The 25,171-nt window shown below is 42.4% G+C and overlaps 2 protein-coding genes across 2 annotated transcripts; one reads left to right on the forward strand and one right to left on the reverse strand.

Moving 5' to 3' along the window:
* The first annotated feature begins 1,782 nt into the window (after positions 1 to 1,782).
* On the forward strand, positions 1,783 to 14,337 carry slc35e1 (solute carrier family 35 member E1). The gene is made up of 6 exons (XM_030049163.1): positions 1,783 to 2,174; positions 3,938 to 4,008; positions 6,862 to 6,999; positions 8,108 to 8,233; positions 9,400 to 9,645; positions 9,989 to 14,337. The coding sequence occupies exons 1-6, from the start codon at positions 1,847 to 1,849 to the stop codon at positions 10,214 to 10,216; spliced, it is 1,137 nt and encodes a 378-aa protein (XP_029905023.1). The 5' UTR covers positions 1,783 to 1,846; the 3' UTR covers positions 10,217 to 14,337.
* Positions 14,338 to 19,251: 4,914 nt separating this feature from the next.
* Positions 19,252 to 21,194, reverse strand: LOC115357960 (prostaglandin E2 receptor EP4 subtype-like). The gene is made up of 2 exons (XM_030049722.1): positions 20,382 to 21,194; positions 19,252 to 19,587 (listed from the first exon to the last, which is right to left on the reverse strand). Exons 1-2 carry the CDS (start codon positions 21,192 to 21,194, stop codon positions 19,252 to 19,254), a joined length of 1,149 nt encoding a protein of 382 aa, XP_029905582.1.
* Positions 21,195 to 25,171: the final 3,977 nt, after the last annotated feature.

A 25,171-nucleotide genomic window follows, 5' to 3' on the forward strand; every position in this document is an offset into this window, starting at 1 on the left:
TATTAAAGTGCTTATAAATAACGATTATTATTATTATTTATAAGCGCTTTGTTGTATTTAGGTACAAATATCTTTGAGACTTTTCCTACCAAAAGTCAGCTGATAACAAATCCTACATATTGGAGAACTTTAAGAATTTATTTCATATCAAGAAATGGTTTGAAGTCAGGGAATATCAGGTAGTCTCGTAAACAGATTGCTTCACAGGAATATTGCAGAATGTGTTTTCCATCTTGTTCCATGCACTGATTGCAGCCCTGTCTCTTCATTCCTCCTGAACTTTTGAGCTGAAAACAGTACTAAGAAAAGAAAAGGGAATCTCTTTTGAGGCACTTTGATTTTGTCTTGGAAAGTCCTTGACAGCCTCTGGAGGTTTGCATTAGAGCTGCGGTGGGAACTGGGAGCCCTCTGCAATCATTTCCACTTGTTTTGCATAGCCTGTATCACATCACAGCCTCTAGGCAGCAGCTTGTGTATTCAAATGCACATTCAAACGTGTGATTGTGTTTAAACACATAATATGTGTATAAACAGATATATCTTTATTAATATATCTGTGTATAAACACAGATATATTAATAAAGAGGGAGAGAGAGATTTACATACTGTCCGTGTTGTACTATTGCGTCCCCTCCTGTAAGACTAAATTTTACGAACTATTAATTAATGTGCAGTCTACCATTAATGGGTTAAGCATGATATGTCTAAACATCATATCAAACTGATACAACTTACATGAAAAAGTGATTTAAAAAAAGCAGTAATTGGTTTGGGGAAAATGTGAAACACTCCGTGTGAATGTATTAAGTTATACGAGGGAATCAATATTGTTGACAAGATGTTTTAAAACAGCTAGGATACCACAGCAGCGTTGCGTAGCTGGATAGCGGAAGTGACGTAGCGCTGTCTCCACGTCTCACTTTTTACAGTTGTTGTCAAGTTGCTTATAGTTAGCAACAACACGCCCGGAAATGAAAGATTTTCCCTTCGAAATAAAGGCATAAAACTTATGATAAGAGTGTACCGATGCACTAGCCTTTTATCAGTCATTTATTTATTACAAAGTCTTCATTAAAAGCATTTCTTGTTGTTAGTCGCAGTGGTTTTATTCATTCTTAAGAAGTTATATGGCATTTTCCAGCTGCTTGATGGCAGCTTTGCTGCTCATTATTACTATCGTTATTGAGAAGTAATTAATGCAACGTTTGTCTTGTAACTATATTTCTTTGAGAGTAGCTTTTCTATGGTTAAATTTCTCCCAATGTGAAGGAACTATTTAAAAAATTAAACTGTTTATTTAACCATATAAGTGTGCAGTAATTTATACTTGTAGGACAACAATTCAAAAGTACAATATCCCTGTGTGTATATGGTCTGTATGGGTAGACTATTTACATATGTTCAATTACTTGTTTCTGCATTTATTGTTGTAACATGTGTTTGGACTAATGCACATATTAAGACATAATGTGCATACTTTTTTACAACTATGATTAATGAGAGATTAATGCATATATTTATAAATAATGCACATCTATTTTTTAAACAAAATTCATAAAGCACATCTATTTATATTTGTTCTTCTATTCCTTATAAATGAATTCTTCTCTTGGGAATTTGAGCAACTGCCACTGACCCAATTTCCTCTCGAAGATCAATAAAGTGTTTCTGATTCTGAAATGGCAGCATGTACGACTTCATCTGAAAAGTAGCTTCTCGAAGAGGCCTTTACTTTGAAGACCCTAACCGGAAACAGCGGTGTTAACTGTAGGTATCTTGACGCGAGCCAGGAGAACCGTGCTAGGCTCGGTGCCACCGCACACCGCCGGTCACTCCGAGCTGGAAGATGGCTGCGGTGGAGCGTCCCCCAGTCAAGGAAGGGATCCGGATATTTTTCCTGTGCGTGTGCTGGTACACAGTCAGCTCCGGAGGCAACATCGTAAACAAAATCATCCTCAATGGATTCCCATATCCTGTCACTGTTTCTCTCTTCCACATAATGTCAATCGTCGTCTTCCTCCCTCCGTTACTGCGGGCTTGGGGAGTCCCTCAAACAGAACTGCCGAGCAGATACTACCGCTGGTACATCGTCCCTTTAGCTTTCGGAAAATACTTTGCATCTGTGTCGGCTCACTTCAGCATATGGAAAGTTCCGGTTTCATACGCACACACGGGTAAGTGGAGCGGGTTTTGGGGCTCAATCTTGTGTAACGCGAGGCCGGCCGGCTGGTGGCAGCTAGCTAGGTGAAGGAGTCCAGCTAGCCGCGTCCGCCTGCTGACGTTTGCTCGGCAGCCGCGACTTGATTTAGTGGCTTTCCGTGTCTTGTCCGTGGTCAACAGAGACATGCTTTGATGCGACTTATTTCCTCTGCGTGGACTTCAATTAGCTTCCCGCTGGACAGCTTGTGACTACGTTTAAGGATGACTAGGTCAAGTTGCGCACCGTTAGTTAGCTAGCTGAAGTAACGCTAATGTTATTTGGAGGGGGGAGGGTCCGTGTCTCCCAACTTGGTCCTGTGTTGCAGCGGCTCGAGCCACTTAGGTAACACGATTCATTTTGCGTTTGTTTTTAGATTACCGAATCGATTTGAAACCATTGGTACCAAGCGTGTCTTGCTTGGTTGTCGGTAAGGGGACGAAGCGTTGCTCCAAAGTTGAGAAATATTGTCCATTTTTCCAGCGGGCTCCCTTGACCTCTGACCTCCAGCTCTCTGAATGAAAATGGGTTCTCTGGGCAGCCACGGCTCTCCCCTTTGCAGACATGCCCACCTCATGCTAATGCCATGCAGTTTGGGCCACAAACCCTGCAGTCCCCATGTGTTCTTGTGGCCTGTTGTAAAATGGTGTGTTTGTGCAGACTGGGGCCTAAACAGTCTTGGAGCTGCATCAGTTGGCTTTGACTGGAAAGCTGAGACTCTTGTAGATTAATGTGTGATGATGTTAGCCCCCATAGCAGCCATTTCACTGGAGTCAGACCATTTTTTCAAACTTGACATCACTGTCTAAAATGACCTATAGTGACCTCTAGGAGAATCACAGCCTCATGAAACTTTACAACCACAAATTAGAGGAGAATTCAAAAACAGCTATCACAATAAATAGTAATATTGAATTTTAATGCTTAATTGCATTAAATATTGAATCAGCACCCAAGTACCGTGATAGTATGGCCTCAGGAGATAAACATGTTGTCACAGCCCTACCCTAATGTAAATGGCCATATGAAAAATACACATTAGACCACTTAGCCTCTTTAGTAGGTTTCTTCACGTGGGTGCATACTGGTTTTTTGGAAATTAGGCCAATTGTTGAATTAATTGTACAGTCTCAGTGCTGTACATTGAATGCTGTGTAGACAGTAATCACCCCTCACTCTCTTCTATACAGATAAAATTAAAATTTAACCTAGGCTAAAAGAAGCTTTTGTTTATATTATCAAATGTTTGGACCCCATACACCCCTGCATCCCAGCTGCGGAACCACTGCTGCTAAAAGTCAGTTGCTGATAGTTAACCTAAAGATAGTCTGACCTTTTATGCTTCGATCAGTTTTATTTTAAATGACTCCACTGCTTATTAACGCTACTGTATATTGTGCTGTTGGTTACTCACACACACACGCCCACCAAGGAACAAACTACTGGCATCTTGCTACACAAGTAAAGTAGGACCATAGAGGTGTGTGAAGTTCAGAGTGACGCACGTTGATTGTTTGACAAGGATGTGTCTGTCTTGGACGTAACAGTTACAGCTTCCAAATAATGACTTTGTTGCGTAAGTTTAAATATTACTGGTGTTCCTGTTGTACTTTGAATTATGATTCAGTTTTCCTTATCTGTGGCCATCACTGATCGTTGGCTGAGGCATGTAGTCAATAATAAAAAAAAATTGTTGCACATTTCATCCTGACGTTGTCCCTCTCACCTGTTTTTCCACAGTTAAAGCCACAATGCCGATATGGGTTGTGCTGCTGTCGAGACTTATCATGCGGGAGAAGCAGACGACAAAGGTGAGTAGGTCCAGCACAGTAAAGGCATAAGGCTGGCTCTGTGTTAGTGTTTGAGACGCAGCAGTGGTGATGTGGCACAAGCTGAACCTGTGCTGCATCTCATGTTTCTGCCACCTGCACAGCCTTTTGTCCCCACATGACCAGACCCTCTGGGGGAGGGCGCTCAAAGCACAAACTGGGTTTCATTTCCACAGGGTTGCTTGTAAAGCACAATATTCTCTTGCTTCTGTCAGATTTTTACAAGCCAGCTAGATTATTTTTGTTCATTCTTTAGTTTGAAACACATGTTGCCGAAGGGTTTGTACTCTTTTGGCCACAACGAGCCACAAGAGGGGAATCCAGTGCGTTCAGTCAGCTCGGGACGGTTCACACACGCATCACTTAACTGCATGCTGCCGTGTTGTGGTCATGGTACTTTTCTTGTCCTAAAAGATCCCTAGAAGGCAACACTTCCTAACCCTAACCCTAACCAGAGCCAACTTTAAAGACAAAACACAGGTTCCTGTGCCGCACATCCACACACCAGGAAATAATTTGCTGACATGGTCACATCAGACTTCAGACTAAACGCTGTGTTGTTTGAAGTGGTACTGAGTGGCTGTTAGAGTGTTTTGTTCAAAGTTAGGAAATACCCAGTTTTTAGGAGCTACAGTCTCCTTGTGTTCCGGTGGAGGTTCTGGGGAAACCAGAGGAGAAACTTAAAATTTCTGTTTCCCATGTAACAGCCGTGTTGGAAGAGGCTTAGGGTGACGCAGTGCTGAAAGTGTGTTTTGGGGATCATAAACACTTACGGAGTTTACCTCCATGCTGACATGATGTCAGATAAATGCCACAGGCGAGAGTCAGAGCCAAGAAATCTTGCCTGAATTTCCTACCTGGAATTTTTTTTTTATTTTAAGGGCTCTTTCACAGCCTTTTTTAAAAGTTTTTGACATTTCTTGAACACTGCATGATTTCCCATCCAGGTGTTGGGACACTTGAAGTTGAGGCCGAGTCTAACATCAGCTTGTCATGTTTAGTTAAGAGCCCACAGTTGACTGTGTGTCCAGGTCCAGTCATAGGAGGGGGGATGGATAGAGGCTGGTCAGAGTTAATGCTGTCCTGTATGTGTGGACCGCCTGTGTGCGGAGCAGCCACCAGAGCTAGACTGAGAAATGTCAGTTGTATCAGAAAGCCATTACATCATCGGAGTGAATGACTATATAGAATAATGAGTGAATTTATGAAAATAAGTTCATCGTGACAGCACTCCAGACTAGAGTTGATCCAGAATCTGCTTTAAATGTCGGCACGAAAAGGGCCAGATATCATAGACTACACAACAACTATTTTGATTAACTTAAGAAGAGAATGCCTGTGAGTACATTGTACCGTGCAGAAAGCTTTTAATATGAATTTTCAGAATATACCAGAACAGCTGAAATAGGACAGAAATCAGGTGTCATGCTAAAACAGACACGGCGTCTCAAACAGGCTGGCAAATCCCACACGTCACCAAGCACCTGCACTGTTTGTTTTGCCTGCTCTCCTGTATTGGCCTTTCAGTGTTGAGCCAGTTGTTTCTGAGAGCTGCTCAGCTTCCTTATCTTGCATCCTGTTGCAGCGTTTAATCATGAACCAACGAGCCAGGCAGCCAGTGGAACTTTTCTAATTCCAAAATGAGATAGCTGCTATTGGAAACACGCGACACCTACCCTGATGAAACAGATGCCTGCTCGAAGGTGAAACTCACCACTGAACATTACTGAAGCCCCTTTGCTTACAAAACCATACATTTTTACATTACATTTTCATTTCTGTTGTAAATAGCAAGCAGTAAAGATGAGACACACAAAAGCTTTCGCGTAACATTTGGTTGGGCTCATCTGCACGCCTGTAACTGGAGGAGCTGTGCTGGAAGAGTCAGCAGCAGCATCTGATCCAGGTGACAGAGCTCAGGACTGTGTGCTTTGTGTTGGGATGTGGGCATAAAAGGCAGTGCTGGATGTAGTTTTCCTTCATGTGCAAGAATTACTTGATTTTTGAACACCCTCTTGGCATCCTGTGGTTGGCAGGTTGCCTATGCAAACCTCGGTTGTTTACACTTCTTTCTGAATAAGGGAAATATATTTTCTAGATAGAGCAAGAGACTCTTTTAAGGGATTAATGCAAGTCTTACATCCCCCGACACATAGACACAGACACACACACACACCAGTGAAATCTGTCCAAAAGATGTCCATGTGCTTATTTTCTAAAAGATTTTGATATACTATTTATACAATGGTTTCTTTAACTAAAAACACCTATCTCCTAAATATTTCACTTGGCAGATAAAAATGATTTTTTTAAACAAGAAACTGGAATAAATAATTCCTATAAACGTCTGACCTCATGGTGAAACACTTAACAGCCTCACTGTCCCAGCAGTGGTACTGTCAGTATTAGTGTTGCTCCACCTTTCCCATAAGCCCCAGTGCTTCCAGCTCCTCTTCCCTGAAGAGGAAGAGTATGTTGGAGATGAGTTTTCCATCGGCCTTTCTCTCCTTGCACAGACAGAAAACTTGAAAGCTTCAGCCCCATTGCTTTGGTAGAAAAACGCCTTCTTGCTGTTTTGTGCCGTAAAGCGATCCAGCAGATTTCCCTCCAGATGCCTCCTGCAGCTGAAGAGTGTAAAATGCTTTGTGAAGGCGGTTCCCAACATGGACCGCAGGTTCAGAACTGCTGCCAAGTAACAAACAGGCATTTTATTGTTTTGCTACAATGGTGTATGCATTAGATTTAAACATCTTTACTTGGAAATGTTGGTAGTGTTGTTACTGCTGCTCCTGCTGACGCCGACTTTGGCCATTTCTGCCTCCGTGCTCATCTTAGGTGTACATATCTCTCATCCCCATCATTGGAGGAGTGCTGCTGGCCACGGTGACTGAGCTGTCCTTCGATGTTTCGGGTTTGATCAGCGCTCTGGCCGCCACACTCTGCTTCTCCCTGCAGAACATCTTCTCTAAAAAGGTAAGTGTCCTCGCACCGCCATGCATCACATGACCTCGCAAGTGTTGTGTTTTAATTGTCGGTAGCTGCATTATCCTAGCGGTGTACCTCAGTTTGCAGGCAAGCACTAACAGTCTAAGGATAATGGACAGTTCTGGTATTTTTCAACATGGACCCTATTTCTCTCCCTTTGGGGTCCAAATGACTGATGAGAACAAAAGTTTGCCAGTCAGATTACATCCACTAAAGGTGCTGGTTTTGCTGCTGATCGGCTCAGATTGTTATTCGAAGTGTCTGACACCTTTAACCACCAAAACACTTTGTCCCTGTCAGTCATTAACCACCAAAAGGTGGAAAAATAGGGCCTAGGTTGAAAACTAGCGGAATTGTCCTTTAAGGGTGCAAATCCCACTGCGGCTTATGATACTGCAAAGCACTTAAGATAAAAGCATCCATGTAAAACTTCATTTAATATGGGTATTACTTGTGACAAATGATAGATTAGCCCACTGAGGGACGATAGTGGGAGGCAGCATTTTGAACGAGCTCCAGAAATGTTTCAAATGCACTTGTGCTGTTCTCATGGTAACATACCTGTGCTGCTGGCCTACTTTTCCTGGTTATGAGGTGCTTGTCTCCGTTAAACCAGTGCTTGTGCTGGGATTTTTTCTCTCTCTTCCTGAAATGAGTTTATTTGAGCAGTGGGGAAGCATATGGGTGAAGCGATAGGCCTAAACAGAGATTTGATTTAATGTTTTGAGTCTCGTTCTGTTATCTTTTCCAAACGTGACCACTCACATGCACCGTGGATTCTCAGGTCAATTAGGTAAAAACATCAAAATGCAAATTAACACGATTGACACAGCAGAGAACTTTAAATTTAGACATCACTTCTTTGTGCCAATCAGGAGCCTCTTTGATAGAGAGCTATTGATTCACTTTGATTTGATTGGCTCATATTCAGTGTGTATGATTGCCAGCAAAACAGACAAAGACCATGGACTGCCTTTAATCAAGGAACTGATATGTGTGGTCTCAAACGTACTGGCTTGTTGTGACGTGTGACTTTTAGATGAATTGCACATGCTGGGTGTTAATTTCAGAGCCTGTATGTGCTGTTTGTGTCAAGGTGCTGCGGGACACGCGGATCCACCACCTGAGGCTGCTCAACACCCTGGGCTTCAACGCTGTGATCTTCATGGTGCCCACCTGGGTGTTGGTGGACCTCTCAGTGTTTCTGGTAGAAGGAGACCTGGTGAGTAGCAACATGAGTCTTTGAAGAGAGGTGGACACCAATACCAACTGTTAGCAACAGGACAGCAAACTAAGTCTTTTGTCAGCGGGCTACAGTGGCTTGTAACCAGATGTCACCAGATGTCAGCTCACTTCCTGTAGAGCTGAGTGACTGATATGTGGACAGGAAACAAAACTGCCAGCTCAGCAAAGTTTGCCATGGTTGAGCGTTGTACCATCATCAGCCAATCAGATTTCTATACTTCTTTGTCCTTCTACACTGCAAAAAGTCAAAATCTTACCAAGATTATTTGTCTTATTTCAAGTAAAAATGTCTTATTTCTAGTCAAAATATCTCATTACACTTAAAATAAGACATGATCAGCTTAGTCTTGTCTTTAGACAATTTTCACTTGTTTCAAGTGAAAATTTACTTGAAACAAGTAAATTGCTTGTTTCATTGGCAAAATTGTGGCAAAAGTGAAAATTGACAAGTTATTTCTGAGCTGATCATGTCTTATTTTAAGTGTAATGAGATATTTTGACTAGAAATAAGACATTTTTACTTGAAACAAGACAAATAATCTTGGTAGGATTTTGACTTTTTGCAGTGTAGTGATGTGACTGTTTCATGAACAATAGTTTTCCCTCGGGGCTCCTTGGTTGCTCACCTGGTAGAGCCTTACCATGTATCAGGGCTAAGTCTTAAACACAGTGGCCTGGGTTTGAGTCTGGCCCAGGCTCTTTGCTGCATTTTGTCCTCACTCTCTCCCCGCCTCTCCTGTCTCTCTCTGCTGTTGCTGTGGAAATGCCCAAAGGATAATTTACCACAGATTTTATTTGATAGATTACTGAAATAATCATCACAAACAGTGCTGAGAAAATGCTCACACTCTGAAGTAATTGATTTATGATTATCTATTAATGCTATCTAATTAGTGCTTCCTAGCTAACTTTGCTAGCTCATCACAGAGAGATTCAATAATGAAAAGCAATGCATAGTTGCAGCTACACCCCCACCATCAGCCACAATGGAGCAACCCATTAACTAAGTGGCTCGCAGGACGATGTGACAGCTTCAGGTAGAAAAACAGCCAAGGTCAATGTATTGTATTTTGGTTTGTGGCTGCTGGTAGTTTTCCAGCCTGAATGTGACCTAACCGCGTGTCCTCGCTGCCGTCCTGCCAGTCGGACGTGTCTGGCTGGACCAGCACCTTCCTCCTGCTGCTGGTGAGCGGCTTCTGCAACTTTGCCCAGAACGTCATCGCCTTCAGTGTGCTCAACCTGGTCAGCCCCCTGAGCTACGCTGTGGCCAACGCCACCAAGAGGATCATGGTCATCAGCATCTCACTGCTGATGCTGCGCAACCCTGTCACCACCACCAACGTCCTGGGCATGATGACGGCCATAGTCGGGGTCTTCCTCTACAACAAGGTGAGCCAGCCTGGTCGCTGGATGTTAGGTAATCAGAGGGGTAAGGAGGGAGGAGGGAAGGAGGGAAGGGACAACAAAAGGGTTAATTCAGATGGAGAGAGGAAGAGAGAGAAAAGTTGAATGATGAAGACATCTTTATATTTATTGTTCCTTCAAAATGGAACTTGTCTTTTTGCCGTTTTCTGTTGATGGGGTTCATAGGCCATGTCAGCCAGAGCAATGTAGACATGTAGATATGGAGGACTAAACTCTTTTAAATGAAACACAACAACATGAATGCACCCTAGGAGGGCGAATTCCATGTGGTCTCCTAAATGCATTTGTCCTTCTCTCCTGCCATCAGGCCAAGTATGACGCCAACAGAGAGAAGAAGCTGCTGCCCAGCACCAAGCAGGACCTGATTTCCTTCGACAACCCAGGACTGGAGAAGATCCAGGCCAACGGGTCAGTGCCTTTGTCCCACGGCTCGGAGCCTCAGCACAGCTGGAACAACGTGCTGACCGACCACTTCCAGTACAGCCGGCAGGCCTACTCGATGAACTACAGCGGCAACCACCAGTACGTGGTGTAGGCTGGAGTGTCCGTCCTGCCCCAGGGCATCTGCCGCAGACTTAACTGTATGTAGCTGCCCCCCCCCCCACCTATTGTGGGCTTTCTAAAGCCAAACTCCAAACAAGTGACCGAAGGCAAGTGCTGTCTGTGGGGGAGGGGGGAATGAGACGAGTCAGTCGTGAAAGGGCCAGTGTCTTGACCTCTCCTGTGCCCCGCCTGCTCTAAACATCACTTTCTAGCAGCTTTGCCACCTGTCGTTGTTATTTATTACTTTGGTACAGACTTTGTGGGATGGTTTGAGCCAAAACAAAACACCCATGGTTGATTGATGAAGCCATGTAATCTCAACTCCGCCATGTGTCGGATTCATGACGAGGTTGGGAGGGATGCTGGTTGAAGAAATGGCACCTTACCATCTGGAACCATCTGACTGAGTTTTGTTTTCCCAACCAGCCATGACTTGTTGGAGGGTATTTTGTTTACTTTCAGAGGAAAGGATATCAGCTCTAATTATTGACTAGGAGCACTCAGTGTCTGTAGTGGTTCATCTTCTAATGAACAAAGCTTAGTGCAGGTATTTTGGATGTTGGTTTAAATGAATTATTGTTTTCTTGAAACAACACTTGTCATAATGTGGGAAGAAATTGTATGTATTTGTCCTCCAGCTTCTCTGAAAACAAATTTTCGAAATTGTTGACCTCACTGGTCTGTTGCATTACAAGCTAGCTAGCTTTAGGCTTGTGGATTCTGATTGTTTCAGTAAGAATGCTACTGATGCTCAAAAACTGGAATATCAGGTAAGAGAAAACGGTTAAGATGGGAAATTTGTTGCATTTGAAAATTTGGTCTGATGTCTCAAGTTTTTTGGACTCCACCAGCTTCTGGGGAACTGGTTTTGAAGTCTCCAAAATGTGAATCTGAATCTGAATTTGCCCACTAAAATGTACATGAACTCGGTGAAATTTATGTGTACATTTGCCACTTATGGACTGTGGAGAAAACTTTTCATTTGTCAACCTGGACTTAATGTTGAAAGTTTCCCCCATAATGTAAAAATTCATTGTATCCTTTAAGAAGCTGTCACTTGGATTTCATAAAGCTGCTGCTCTTATTAGTTGGAGAAATCAAGCTTCATATTGATTTAATTGATGTCTGAGCAAAACCTGTTATCAGCAAGCGTCTTAAACTGCCATGATAATGAAGACGCTTCTCCAATAACATGAAAGCTCCAGGAAGACAGGGTCCGGGTCTTGGAGCCGCCACAAACCACAACCTTGTCGGAGGCGTTGACAGCGAGACTCGCTCTGTTACCCAGAGCAGTCAGTGACCTGCCCAAAGACCTGCCCCCTGTGAGGTTATGAGCAAGGAAGCAAAGGGTTTTCTTTCATTACTGTAGAGTCTAAATGTAAAAAAAAAAAAAAGTTGACTTCAAATGGGGTTCACCAAAATAAATAAGAAAAAATCTATCTTGTATGCAATAAGTCATCTGCCTAGTAGACGCTCTTGTTTGTTTTTTCTTATGGAGTCTAATGATGGAAAATGTGCGTGATAGTGAAGGTGGGAGTTGTTCAAATGAGTTAAGCTATGATGTAAATTAGTTCAGAGGTGGGGCATTAACTTGAACAATTCAGATTTTTATCCTTTATCAGTTCTGTTTGTCAGACTATTTCATGAGTAGTTGATTTGTTATCTTCACCTTGCAACGGGCAGAGAGCGATATTCTCCCCTTCCAGGTGACTTTAGGCCTTTACATTTGAAGTTTGCACATCCTAAAACAACTTAATTTGATATGCACATGCGACTGTGACTCTCTCAAGTGACTTTGTAGAGGCGAGTATTTCATTTAAAGTCTAGAGACCCAGGAGTTCACATTGTTAGTGTGACTGAGAAAGAGGCATGCAGGATATCAGGCGGTATGGTTCGTGCAATTACAAGTCAAACTCTAATTTCAGAAGGACTAGAGGCTTCGTTATAATTATTGATTTATTATTTGAACAAAATTGGCAATCATAAGAGTTGTCACAAGATGCTGTATTGATTTGATCTGTAAAGGGTGGTGTTGTACTGCGTGTGGAGTTATTTGATTGTTGTCATTTCCTAGAGCTTAAGCTGACTTTGATGCACACCAAGCGTCTCCCCGTCACGCTGCAGCAATATCAAGTACAAATCAGGTTTCAAACAGTATATTATGCTATCTGCGTTATATACAGTTGTTTGAAAACATTTCTTTTGTGTGATCAGCGTCTGGATTGAACTTGCTGGCTCGACTGCCAAGAGCTGTTTCCTATGTGTTTCCTATGTGGAATCTAGTACTGTGTGAAACACTGACTGCACTAGAGCAAATGTAGGTATTTGATTTAAAACTTACTGACTTATACAATGTATCAACATTGTAATTTATCATTAAGTACATTTGAGTTCAGCTTAAATGATCAAATACCCTATGTAAATTAAGATGGTATTCAAATGTTATCTAAAAAATGGCCAGTGTGACAGTTTTGTTTATTGATTTATCCACTATCATTTTTATAGCCTTTGGCAGTTGATGCAACTGATGTTCATTTCAGACCCTGGTATGGGTGTTAAGAAATGGTTTATTAGATGTTTAAGAAGATATGATTTAGGTAAAGATGGTAAGAGAGGGGGAATTTTCACCTGGCTGGGCTTTTCATCATCTACTAGCCTACATCATGTTTGCTCAGTGATCGTCTGGCAGTTTCAAACACATGGATGGCATTGGGTCTGGAGATGTAGTCGAGCAAGGAGCTCTCCAGGTCTGCTATGGGTCAAGGCTTTCCATAAATCATCTGCTGACTTCATCCTGAATCAGTGGATCAAGTAATATGTTAAGTTATGTTATTGCTGAGATGGTTTGTGGAGACCCAGGCACCTGCAGCTGTTCTGTTCAGCTGCAAACATGGAGGCTCCAGCAAGGAGGGAAATGAAGCACCAGGCCAATGTTGATTCTGATTCTGACCCGGGCCATTTTACAGCCTGGAATTATGAAGATTTGTGAAGTCGGTGCTAATGCATACGCTGCATGAACAGTAAGAGGAATGTGTTTCCTCAGCAGGAATGGATTATGCAGAGATACGTCTGAAAAGTATTTCAACATTTTGCAACATTAAGAGTTTTTTTTCCCCCTCATTTTGTGGTGGAAAACAGTGATCTGATGCAAGTGTCAGTGTTCAGAGCCCATGCCAATTCGCAGCACCTGTGTCTGGAAGGGCTTGTGTGAACATACGAGATTAAAGTAATAAAACAAGTAGAGAAAAGGAAAGAATACAGAAAGATACAATAAGATATAAAACATACACTTAGTAATAACAGTGGTAGGAGATGGGATGAGAGAGTTGTTTTCATATTTCATATGAAAACATAAGTTTTTCTTATACTACCAAATCCTTGACTTTCAAACCAAAGTTCTTTAGCACCAGATTTTGCCAGTTTGATTTTAAAATCAACAAATAGACCGATGTCTCAACTGCAGAGTGTTAGAATATGTAAACCTGTATATTGAAAAATAGCGGTCCTCAGAGTGTTTAGTGGTTTTTCTGAACTGAATACTCTGAAAGGTCAGCTAATCCTTTCCTGGCGGAGGAATGCAATCTTCACATGGTGTCATCAGCATTTCAACACTAACGCTTACTTCACTAAAGTACATTTACGTCGTGGACATTGTGTTGTCATTTTGGGGCGCAGCAGCTGCCATAGCGAGTGGGCATAAATTTGATTCCCCCCTCTGTTGTTGTTTTTTTTTTTTCCTTTCTGTTTATCTTTTCAACAACTAATACATGAGAAAAATAGGTGATGTTTTTCTCTTCTTTTTTAGGATGAATCTTATTGAACCCTGGAGATGTTTTTGGACCTATGTGAGGCTTTGCTGGTATAAGAAGTCTCATTTTAGCCAGTTTAATTAATCACATTGTCCAGTACCGCCATTAGAATTTTTTTTTCTTTCCGATTTCTTCCTGCCTGTCTGTTTATCATGTCCTTCCTCATGTTGCCAAATGAAAACAAGATTTGAATCTTCCTGTCACTTAATGTGTGGAGACCCCCCACGGTCAGATGATTTAAAAAGGAAAAAAAAAAAAAAAAAGCCATGTATAAGTCTGTCCTCTAATCTGTGCCCATGGATTTGTAAATCGTGGGAAACTGCGTGCACAGTTTTCTAAACTGCGAGTACAGATTTGCACATGGCTCTTTGTCTTCTCAGCTGACCCCACGGGGGCTTCACACTGCAGCACGGGATGGAGGCCTTGTATACAGTAGCAGGATCCGGTCTGGTTTTTCAGCGTCATGCTGGGGGTGTGTCATGTGTACAGTCCGCTAACTGGCAGCACTCCTAATTCACAAACTGGTTCTTGATAGATTTGGGATGTTGGCTTTTAGCTCTAAAGCTCTTGAATGGAAATACTGGAATGTAAATGTTCATGCGATGGGGCGGGGGGAGGTCACTTTGTAAAAGTTGTACAAATTCAGTTATTTTGTGTGTGTTTAAAGAATCTTGAGAGACAGAATTTTTACTGAACCAATGTTTATAGATTTTTATTTATGGTGTCAAGGTACGAAAATGTTGTACAGAGGTGCAGCCATGCACAGTCTTGTCTGCTTATGTTTAGTAAACGCTATTTTTAAATGTCAGGAAAGAATAAATGCATTGTGGAATACCAAATATGTTGAACTGCTTTTTGTCTTCATGCTGCGGAGTCACTAAAACTATGAGAGGAGACTGAGGGCTGCTATGATTAGGCAGCAGTCGGAGGCAGGTAAGATGGTAAATTTCAAAAGCAACTGCAATCAAAGGTATTTCAAAGCACAATATTACAGTCATTAAGCCCAGTGGGGTAGAAATCTTGCTTATGGCACCACAAACATCTTTTTGTGTTTAAAGATTTTTCAAACAGGGTTTACTCTTAGTATTCAAGCAGGAGGTCAAGTTATGCTTCAAACTGCATCCCTGCAAACCATGTGCTCCAATTTCAGATAGTTCTCGCTTCAAGCTTGATTAATACATTTAAAGGTAATATTTAGACTTTTTTCACCTCCTGAAAAATGAGTTATTACACAGTAAGCAGGTAGTGCAGTGGTTCTCAAGCTTTTCTGCTCATGAGCCCTTTGAACAAACCAGTGCCTATTTGCAAACCTGTCTCAGGCTGCGTATCCAGAACAGTGCATCTAAAACATGTCAACCTTTTCAAAAGGAGGAAGAAAGAAAAACAAAAGTTTTTCTTCCTCCTATGCATTAGTCATCTTGAAACCCTCAAAAATGACCTCCTGACTTCCAGGATGAGAACCACTGGTTTAGTGGACCGGTTCAGCCACTTAATAGCTTCATACTTTCACTTTTCTTCAGCCAGAAGTCTACTTCCCTGAACTGTATTTGCAAGAGAGTGCTGCTGTTCAGGTGAGAGCAGTAACGTGTTTTGAAATGAATGTCAGTCCATTCTGAGGACTTCCAATGGAATGCATAAGCTACAAAAGGAACAAAATCCTTCATGTTTTTTTTTTTTTTCTGCAGGCAGTGTCTACGTGAGGCATAAACTGATCCTCCTTAGTCAATTTAGCTTCCCCTTCTCGAACTCGACACAAACAGTTGCATTGCTCTATTCGGTTTCTAAACCCATGTATTGCCTCATTCTGCAACCCTTTTCAAAGACAGAAAGACATTAATTGCATTAAGCCTGAAGGCACTTTAGACGTGTCCTCTGGAAACATAACTCACTGATTGGAAGATGAAAAAGTCTTGCAGACGCTGGTTCAGCTTCTGTGCCTTTTCTACTTATGAGGGGAGGTATTTTTGCCTGCCTAAGTGTACCATGGTGTTCCCACACTGCACAGTGCTGTGGGTTTAACCAAGGTGTTATGCATGCTATTGATTAAGTATGGGATGCCACAAATGTCGTGATGAGGCACTCAAAAAAACGTTTTCATATTGGCCTGCTTTCAAAGGGGGTGCCAGGAGGGTTACATGATGTTATCTGCTGCTCTCGAACACAAACAGGACTCGACTTGCTCAGTGTTTCTCAGGAACACTCAGGGGAAAGACAGGCCGAGCTGTGAAAAGCTGTACAGAAGAGCCACCAGACAGAACACTGCAAAAACTCAAAATCTTACCAAGATTATTTGTCTTATTTCAAGTCAAAAATGTCTTATTCCTAGTCAAAATATCTCATTACACTTAAAATAAGACATGATCACCTCAGAAGTAACTTGTTTTTAGACAATTGTCTCTTGTTTCAAGTGAAAATTTGCTTGAAACAAGTGAAAATTTGCTTGTTTCATTGGCAAAATTTGTTTCTTGTTTCTAGCTAATTTTCACTTATTTCAAGTGAATTTTCACTTTTTCCACTGGCAAATTTTGCCAATGAAACAAGCAAATTTTCACTTGTTTCAAGTGAATTTTCACTTGAAAATTGTCTAAAAACAATTTACTTCTGAGGTGATCATGTCTTATTTTAAGTGTAATGAGATATTTTGACTAGAAATAAGACATTTTTGACTTGAAATAAGACAAATAATCTTGGTAAGATTTTGCGTTTTTGCAGTGAACAACTTCTTGGATCATCAGGATACAAAAGATTTGAATTAAGTTATTTCAGAGTAAAACTGCTCACCTACATCTTGAGGTGGAAAAAAAAGCTAATTAACACACACAGGTAGTGTCATGAAATATTTATTAGGAATTTGAAACATTTACACTTAGGGCTGTCATGGTGTGGGTTTTCTCTTACCGCAATGAAAATGCAACGTCTTCCCAGGATTTGGAGCCGCTTATTGCTTTAATATCCAGGTGGTACTGCAGGCCAAGCCACACAATGAAAAATTTCTCATTTCTCAAATTGGCTTTTGGCCCGTATCTCCAGAACAAGCCTCCTAACAGTGTTTTCAGAGACTCTGAACACACTGGTCTTGGTCCCGTGTCTCTACGACCTTCTGTTCTGGAAATATAAAATTCTGGCAGAAAAAAAAACACTGCAGGTGATGACAGTAATGAGCTCAACCCTGCGGTAAGCATCACATGACTGCAGTAAAGTGGTTATAATGAAAGCCCTACTACCCTGACAGGCCAGAGTTCTTGACTTCATCAAGAGGGAGTGTGCAAATGTCCATGCGTTAATAGTTCATCACAGATGTAAGTCAAGACCACCTTACTCAGATTCAGATCATTTCCAAGACCAAATCCAGTTGAGATAGTGTCAAGACCAAGTCCAGGAAGGTCAAGACCACAGCAAGTCATATTAAAGATCAAGCACAAAATGGTAAAAATGATACTTGATGAACAGAGGTGGAGATCGCTCTGCAGAAGCTCTGGTCCAAACCCTTCAACGTCCAGCTGATGTGTGCACACAGGCTGGACGACCATTATACATTAAACAAAGGATGAAACTCTTTAAATAGTTTGTAGTGCTGGTGGAGGAGAGAGGGGGCAATAAAAAGTGGACCAAACGGAGGAAAACATTCACTGTGGAAAAGTCCATCCAGTAATGTCATGTCACAACAGACTGAAGACCAAGTAAAGGCCAACAAGTCAGATGAGTGGAGACTGAAACCTGAATCAAAGCACTGCAGTCTTTGTTAGTCACATCAAAAGCTGGGGATGAGCTGATATATCAACAGATTATTGATAGAGGCTGATATTAGCTTTAAAAATCAATAGAAACTTGCCACCTTTTTTGTCTACTGTGTAACCTACTGTGCACCTGCATTTTTGTTCAAAATCCACATACAAATGCATATTAGCTTTGGCCTCAAACAATGCTGTCATTCCATTAAAAATATCTTTCACTCCAAATGTGGAGAAAAGCCATATGAAATAGAACATGTTTTAAATGTAATTCATTTCTAAAGTTGCTGTGTAAAAGGTTCATTCCTCCAGTCTTCATATGCAGAACATCAAAATTGTGTTTCCACCCCCCGAGCAACAACATCAAGTCACCACGAGTCCATTTAGTGCCAGACCCCCACTTGGGTGCAACGCTTAGAAACTGGTATCCCAACCACTGACGTACTGACCTTTATTAGAAATAAGACAGTTGAACCTCTTAGTGGTGACAGCAAAACGCTGCTAGTCTGGCGGTGGACACAAAGACCTCCAGCCAGGCCCACCTCTGACCACGCCCACCTCTGGTAATGCGGTCCGGTAAATAATAATTTGGTGTGGTTGTGGATCAAAAGGTGTGTTCTCAGAGCTTTGCAGGCCTTTGTGTCCAGTCCCACCAGACTCTTTTCTATGTCAGGATCCATCCCTTGTAATATTGTTGCCACCAGGAGGCTGGATTAGGTTAAATCTGAAAAAAGTCAGTAGGTCATTCAAGTTTCTTGTCAGACAAATAATGCTAGAGACAGAGTAGAATTAATCCAATGGAGCCTTCTAGTGGTGACATTAGATATTGCTAGGGATGGGATCTGGCAAACACAGCCATGGCTGTTCTAGTTTCCAGTGGACCTGAGCAACACAGGAGAGTGGGCTGATATTTGGACAGTTTGTCATCAGCTGTTAACAGCCAATCAGATTTCCATATTGTGTTATTTGCAGAGTATGGGTCTCTGGCACAGCTTCACCTGCCACCGAGGTGCATGGAGAAGGGAGAACCGAAGTCAAAGCTCCAGCAACACTTGTAGTGTATCGAACAACTTTATTGTTAGACCAACACATTTTGCCTTGTGGCCTTCATCAGGCAATCTGGCTTTGCTGTTTCCCAGAAAATAACTGCATTTCATGCATAGCTCCACCTGGTGAATACAACTGGATCTGAGCCATTTAAAGCATCTTTATAACTTTTATTTGAGAGACTAACAAGCGCCTCAAAATGATGCCCAGACAACACTTAAAATCCAAAGTTGCAGTCAGTGATAGTCAAAATAATTTAATAGGAAGTTATAGCTTATTTTTCTTGGTCAAAAGCTGCAAGAGTCTTGTACACAAATGTGGTGTGAGCCTCTGGAAGAACTCAGTTGGTCAAAATTCTGTGTCTCACAGCCAAGTCAAGTGTGAACAAGCAGCGAGCCATTAGTGTCACACATGCTGGACATGCCCTGAGTCTCCAGGGTCTATGTCTGGTGGAGGCTCTCTGTATCATAAGGGGTGAATTTGACCGTGGCAGGAAGGTGAGTGATGATGCTGGTGTTGCACAGCAGCTGAGTGAACACATGGCCGTCCTTCATGATGTCAGGATACAGCAGATTCCTCTGCGCTGGGGCAGGGGAGGTACTTTTATGAGTCTTCCTGAGTCTTTTGGACAAAGTCAGCATCCGCCGAAACAGAGACCGCCTCAGCAGGATGTATATCCAGGGGTCGAGGATGGGGTTGACGGCGGCAATCCGGATAGCTGCCAGATCAGCTTTGTAGTCGTTCTCCTGCATAATCTGATTGGCAAACATGCGCACCTTAAATAGAGAAACAGAACAAAACAGCAACTTAACAACTGTGGTTCCCACAGGTCACATAATCCACACACTGTCTCTCTGTGGTCATATGCATGAATTCTTTTTCATATTTTATCTGGTATTTTCAATATTGAATACAATCAAGAATTTAATTCCAAAATGGGCCTAACAATGGCATGGAGCTATTGTAATCCTATGTTAAATCTAGTCGCAAATAAATTAAATTACTCAAAGATTAATTTCTTTTCTTTTCTTTTCCATGATAATTCTGATGTTCAGATGAAAAGGGGTTTTCTAAAACACAGTTCTTCCATTGGAATGACTGAGGTATTACAGCCTAACAGTTATTAAGCCATTCTAAAACACTTGAGTGACACAGTTTTGACTGCATAATTAATGATAAGGGCTCATGTTAGCAGCTGTTACCACAAAAGTTTATTTAAACAATTAAAGACTATTGGTTACATGGTGACCACATCTATAGACACACCTGTAACTACAATAATTAGATAAAAAAATAAATAAATAAATAAAAAATAGGCTACTAAGCTATCAGCATCTCCCAAGTCTCCTGATACTTAGCAATCACTCCAAAACAAAAACTAAATACCTATAATATAGGCAGAAAAAATATTAAATCCTGCTATATGAAAACATAGCATTATTGATGTTGTGTTCTTTAGAATTACAGCGTGTCGCTGCTGTTTCATTGAGGTTGTGCCTCACAGGTAAGAGGCAATAACCATAACTGTCATCCAGTAACCGCTGAGCTATACCTTTAATATGTGACTCACCACTAACGGTGCCGAGCAGGCCAAAACCACCGCGGAGGTCATCACCAGCACCGCGATCATCTGCGTCTCTGCGGCGGAGGACAGCGCCCGCCACCGCTCCCGCACGCTGGCTCTGGAGACGCGCCGCTGCACGGTGCGCTGGCGCATCACCAGCAGAGCGCCGCACACCGCCAGGTTCAGCACGATGGTGCCCAGGATCAGCAGCAGGCTCACGATGCCGTACAGGAAGGAGTATGCGGCGGCCGGAGCGTCCCGTGTCCTCCAGTCGATGAAACACCAGGTGAGAGACGGCTGCAGCTCGCTGCTGGCCAGGCCCATCATTGGCAGGCAGCAGAACAAAATGTGACTGATGTAAATACCGAACAGAAACTTCTGCGCAAAGCGTCTGTCCACCCCCCATCGCTGGTAGGTGTACGGGCAGCATATCGCCAGGTAGCGCTCTGCGGACATGGCGCATATGATGCTGAGTCCCGCCACGCCGAAGAACAGCAGCAGAAAGGAGTGGAACTCGCACAGATGCCTGTCCTCCAGCACCTGTTGGTCCAGGTAGTTGGCGATAGTGATCGGGCTGGCCAGGCAGGTGCCCAGCAGGTCCGTGACCGCCAGGCCGCACACCAGAGTGTAGAAAGCGGACGACTTTCGCTCCTGCCTCGATATTGAAAGAACAACTATCGCGATTAAATTCCCAACAGCGCCGCCAGCAAACATTAAAATCGGTAAAGCGATTACCTTCTTGACGTCCCCCCCATGCGAGGGCACAATCCGCGTGTCATTGATGGGAATGGATCCGTGCGTAAAGTTCGGCGTTTCCATCCCAGCTGCATCAGCTGCCCGGTGTTTGTCAGTGTAATCTTCCACTTGTGGAACTCAGAGTCTTTTCCCTTTTGAATTTCTCGAAAAAGAAAGAGTAAACAACAGAGGCATTTTCACCAATATAATCTCATCAACTTCTGCTTTCTAGCGGCCCACGATTCGCCAAGCGCAGAGGCCGTTACGCGCAGCTCTGACAGCTCCAACAGATGAGCTGCGTAATAGACGCAGTAATATAGTGCACCGCTCTCCGGCCACCGGGGCTCTGTCAGGCTGGATGGATGCTCTGTGAGGGGGATAACGAAAACAGACTCTTTTTTTCTTAACCTCTCTGTAACTCCCCAGAAAGTGTTGGCGTCACCAAACACGTGCGTAAGTTTTGCAGCCGCCGCTGGATGGAGATCAGCTTTTATGAGGCTCTTGAGAAAAGACAGGCAGAGAGAGAGAGAGAGAGAGAGAGAGAGAGAGAGAGAGAGAGAGAGAGATCCCTTAAGCATTCTTCTGATAATATTTTCAGTCTGTGTGTGTGCGTGTGGCTGGGTGCTTAATGCAACACTCACACATTTTTTGCCCTGCTGGGAAACGGGGGCCCGCTTATTGGTCAATCAGCTGTTCGGTTCAGAGCATCATGTCTTCAGTTCTGTTGGCTGGATCACCATGACATTTCCTGCTAATGTTCATGATGCCTTGAGGATGAGACCTGCACATTGACCAGATGACCCTCCCTCTAGCGCCACGAGCAGGCCCAGTTGGGGCATCTGTGTTCCAAATTATCCATCTATATAGAAATATACTTATCAATAACTTATATAAAAGATACATGAAAAAAATGTAGAGGGCTGGATAATTAATTCAAATATCATCTAAATCTCAATGTGTCAAATGCAATATCCAAATCACAGGAGCTGTAATTTTTATGATAAAGATGGAAAAAAAAAAAATGTGACAAAATATCACTACAATTAAATATTATGGTGCTATAGAGATGCCCTGGCCTACAAATTGTATTTTCCTGATGTAAGAAAATGTGTGGTACAGTCCGCAGCAAAAATCACATCAATATTTTAATTTTTTTCTCAGTGAAAATTAAAAATGACCTTTTTGCACCAAAATTGTTAATTATATCAGTCAATCAACTGCAGTATCTGACAAAACTGCAGAATGATCAAGCGAAATTTTCAACTTGTGACAGAAGTAGTTAGACACCGTTTTTTTTTTTCTCCCTTTAATTTAATGTCTTGTTGTGGTTTTGAGCAGCTGCTGCATGTGGCCACAAGCTCTCAAATCACCTGTCAGCTCAAAATAAGTGTCACTGAAAAATCTGCATTCGTTAATACTGGAGAGTGGACTGTGTGGTATAGGGAGGAGAGACGCTGGCACCTCTGGTATATTGCTGCAGTTAACCTTGTACCATCTATGGTGACTGTCATGTTTTACTTGCAGTTGAAGGAGTCCATGTTAGGATGGAGGAAACTCTGCAATATGAAACCTTTTAAATCCCATGGGATAAACCCCTTCAAGTCACTGCGGTCAAGATAGAAACAACAAAGCTGTTCTTGTAGCTACTGAAACGTTGACATGGCAGAGGTTTTCACCCAGCAACAAAAAAATCGAGACTGTTTTTGAAAACGGGTGACTGTCCCTCGCTCTCGGTTTATGGAGAGCAGTTCACTGAAAACCATTTTCAATGATTATGAAATTCTACACCTACTGTAACAGCTCTTTCAGTGTATTATTTATTAAGACTCCGTATGCTGTACCTCTTGGGGTTTTGGCCAACATGCCATCCTGTCTCTCGAAACACAACGCAATACTACCAGAATGCAATGTACAGATGATTACACTGGCTTTGAATGGGAAGCATGGAAACGAGTGATCCTGAGGGCACGCATCATTAGGCAGAGAGGCTCTCAGGGAAGACTGTGGCTGATAACCAAACCTAGCAGTCCAAAAGAAAAAGCCAAATCTGCACTACTTAATGTCGTGCTTTTGCCTCTTCAATTTGGATGCTTGTACATAATTTTTTTTTAACTGCCTTTTTTAAAACGTGAACAACAAACAATTTGGCTGGCTAAGCCGTGGCACACAAGCAGAGATACAGTAATTCTACTCTTCTCAGTCAAAGTCATAGCCATGCTTGCCAGCTAACCAGCTATTTTTTTTAATGATTGTTGTGGTAAGTTTATCAGGGAAAGCCAGAACAGCCGGCTATGTTTATAATCAGAATTAGAATCAGTTTATCACCACTTTCAAAGTGCACATTACAGCGTGGGAACGAGATACCGATCTCCATAAAATCATGCTGTGTACCCGCAAAGACACAGACACATTTGAAATGTGCGCCACAGTGTTTGCTTTTGGTTTGCAGAATAATGATTTGGGTTGGAAAGCAACTCAAGTCCCATTTAAGAGAGAAACGTACAGATTAAAATACCACAGTTTTAAATGTCAACTGAATTCACTGACTGGGAAAGGAATGATCATTTGAAAACCCCATGGAGTTTCTCCATCGAGAAAATGTGTTATATCTAGAGTTCCATATTGGGGCAAAGCTTTGTGCTCGATGCTCTCTCTGACTTTTGAGGCCTATGGTGGCAAGCTTATGCTGATGACCCAGTTATTGTCCTTTTTCTTCCAAACAAACTGGCATTTTCTGTGCACAAGAGGATTTTTCCCAGGACATTTGTACATTTTCAAAACAGCACATCTACAGTCTTTAATGGACTACATGTAAATTGATTTTGTCAGTAGCATAAGAAAGCAGCTAAATGAGCAATTACCCATTTGAAAAAGTTGGATAGTATTGCTTTAAATGCTACTGTTGGAGGTGAAATCAGAGAAACATGCAACACAACAAAGTCGGTGACATGAGCCGGTGTATTGGTACATCTGGTATTTTCCCAGTGACAAGGACGGTGTATCCAAAGCACAGTCCAGAGCTCCGTCCCAAACAGAGATGACTGTAAATGGTTGTGAGAAACAGGAGCCGCCTGATGGATTGAGAGAAGAGATGGGACGTCAGTGCACTTAGTGACTTTTTACCCATCACACATCCATTATAGGATGACTAATGTTTACACTGGCGTGCAGCAGTCAGGGGTCTCTGTCTGCAGCCAGCCTTAAAAGACAAAACACAACACCTCGCTGAGAGGTAAACCGCTGCTCTCTCTGCTCCAGATCCCATAAACATCAACAAACCGCTTCAGCGATGCCAATGTTCTCTCCCTTCATCACCGACCGCATTGTCCTGGATTCTTGGTAGTGAGGAATCATGGGGAATCACAGGATGTACAAGCTGTCTCTGCCTGTTTTATCGTCTTTTCTTGAAGGTAATTCAGCCGTCACAAATGTACTTCAGATGTTTAATTTGTAGTAGTAGGCTAGAATTACACAAGGCAAGAAGATATTTATGGTACGTAACAAAGTCACTACACAGTAACTTATCATAATTTGCACCTAAAAGGTCATTGTAAACCTATCTTAGCCTTAATGTTACTGGAAACTATTTGCGTAATCATACACTTAAGTGGACATGCAACACGGAGTGAAAAAAAACCCTCTGAACCCAGAAGAGAGGAAAAGTAGAGGGAATTTTGCATCAGCGAGCATTAAAAAAATGAAACAGCAGTCGCTGTTTCCCAGGCCACCCATGGACAGCTGGACAGGGGTGTGAGGAGGACAGATCAGGAGTTAAGAGAGCTGTGAAAAGAGAGAAACACAGCTCCACTGCAGGAAGTGAGTCAAGAGGATTTCCTGGGTCCCCAGCGGCTTCAGGAAACACAAAGTCGCTTCTGAAGACAAGAGGCCCAAGAGTTACATCAGCAGAAGAAGTCAGCCAGTGACTCACAGCTAGTAGACAGTCCTATGAATAGCATGTAAGCACGAGGGGAGACGATGCCTAGACAGTTCTTATTGTGATCCTGAGGGTGGTTTCTATGCACCGCGCTGTGCAGACTACATGTTAGTGTGAAAAACATTTC

The sequence above is a fragment of the Myripristis murdjan genome, chromosome 4, assembly GCF_902150065.1.
Source record: "Myripristis murdjan chromosome 4, fMyrMur1.1, whole genome shotgun sequence".
NCBI classification, from domain to species: Eukaryota; Metazoa; Chordata; class Actinopteri; order Holocentriformes; family Holocentridae; genus Myripristis; species Myripristis murdjan.

Excerpts from the sequence above, each read along its gene's own strand:
- slc35e1 (XM_030049163.1), top strand. The coding sequence starts at position 1,847 with ATGGCTGCGGTGGAGCGTCCCCCAGTCAAGGAAGGGATCCGGATATTT. Across the intron at positions 2,175-3,937 it reads GGTTTCATACGCACACACGG|TTAAAGCCACAATGCCGATA; the intron begins GTAAGTGGAGCG and ends GTTTTTCCACAG. Across the intron at positions 4,009-6,861 it reads GGGAGAAGCAGACGACAAAG|GTGTACATATCTCTCATCCC; the intron begins GTGAGTAGGTCC and ends TGCTCATCTTAG.
- LOC115357960 (XM_030049722.1), bottom strand. The coding sequence starts at position 21,194 with ATGGAAACGCCGAACTTTACGCACGGATCCATTCCCATCAATGACACG. Across the intron at positions 19,588-20,381 it reads CCTGCTCGGCACCGTTAGTG|GTGCGCATGTTTGCCAATCA; the intron begins GTGAGTCACATA and ends TCTCTATTTAAG.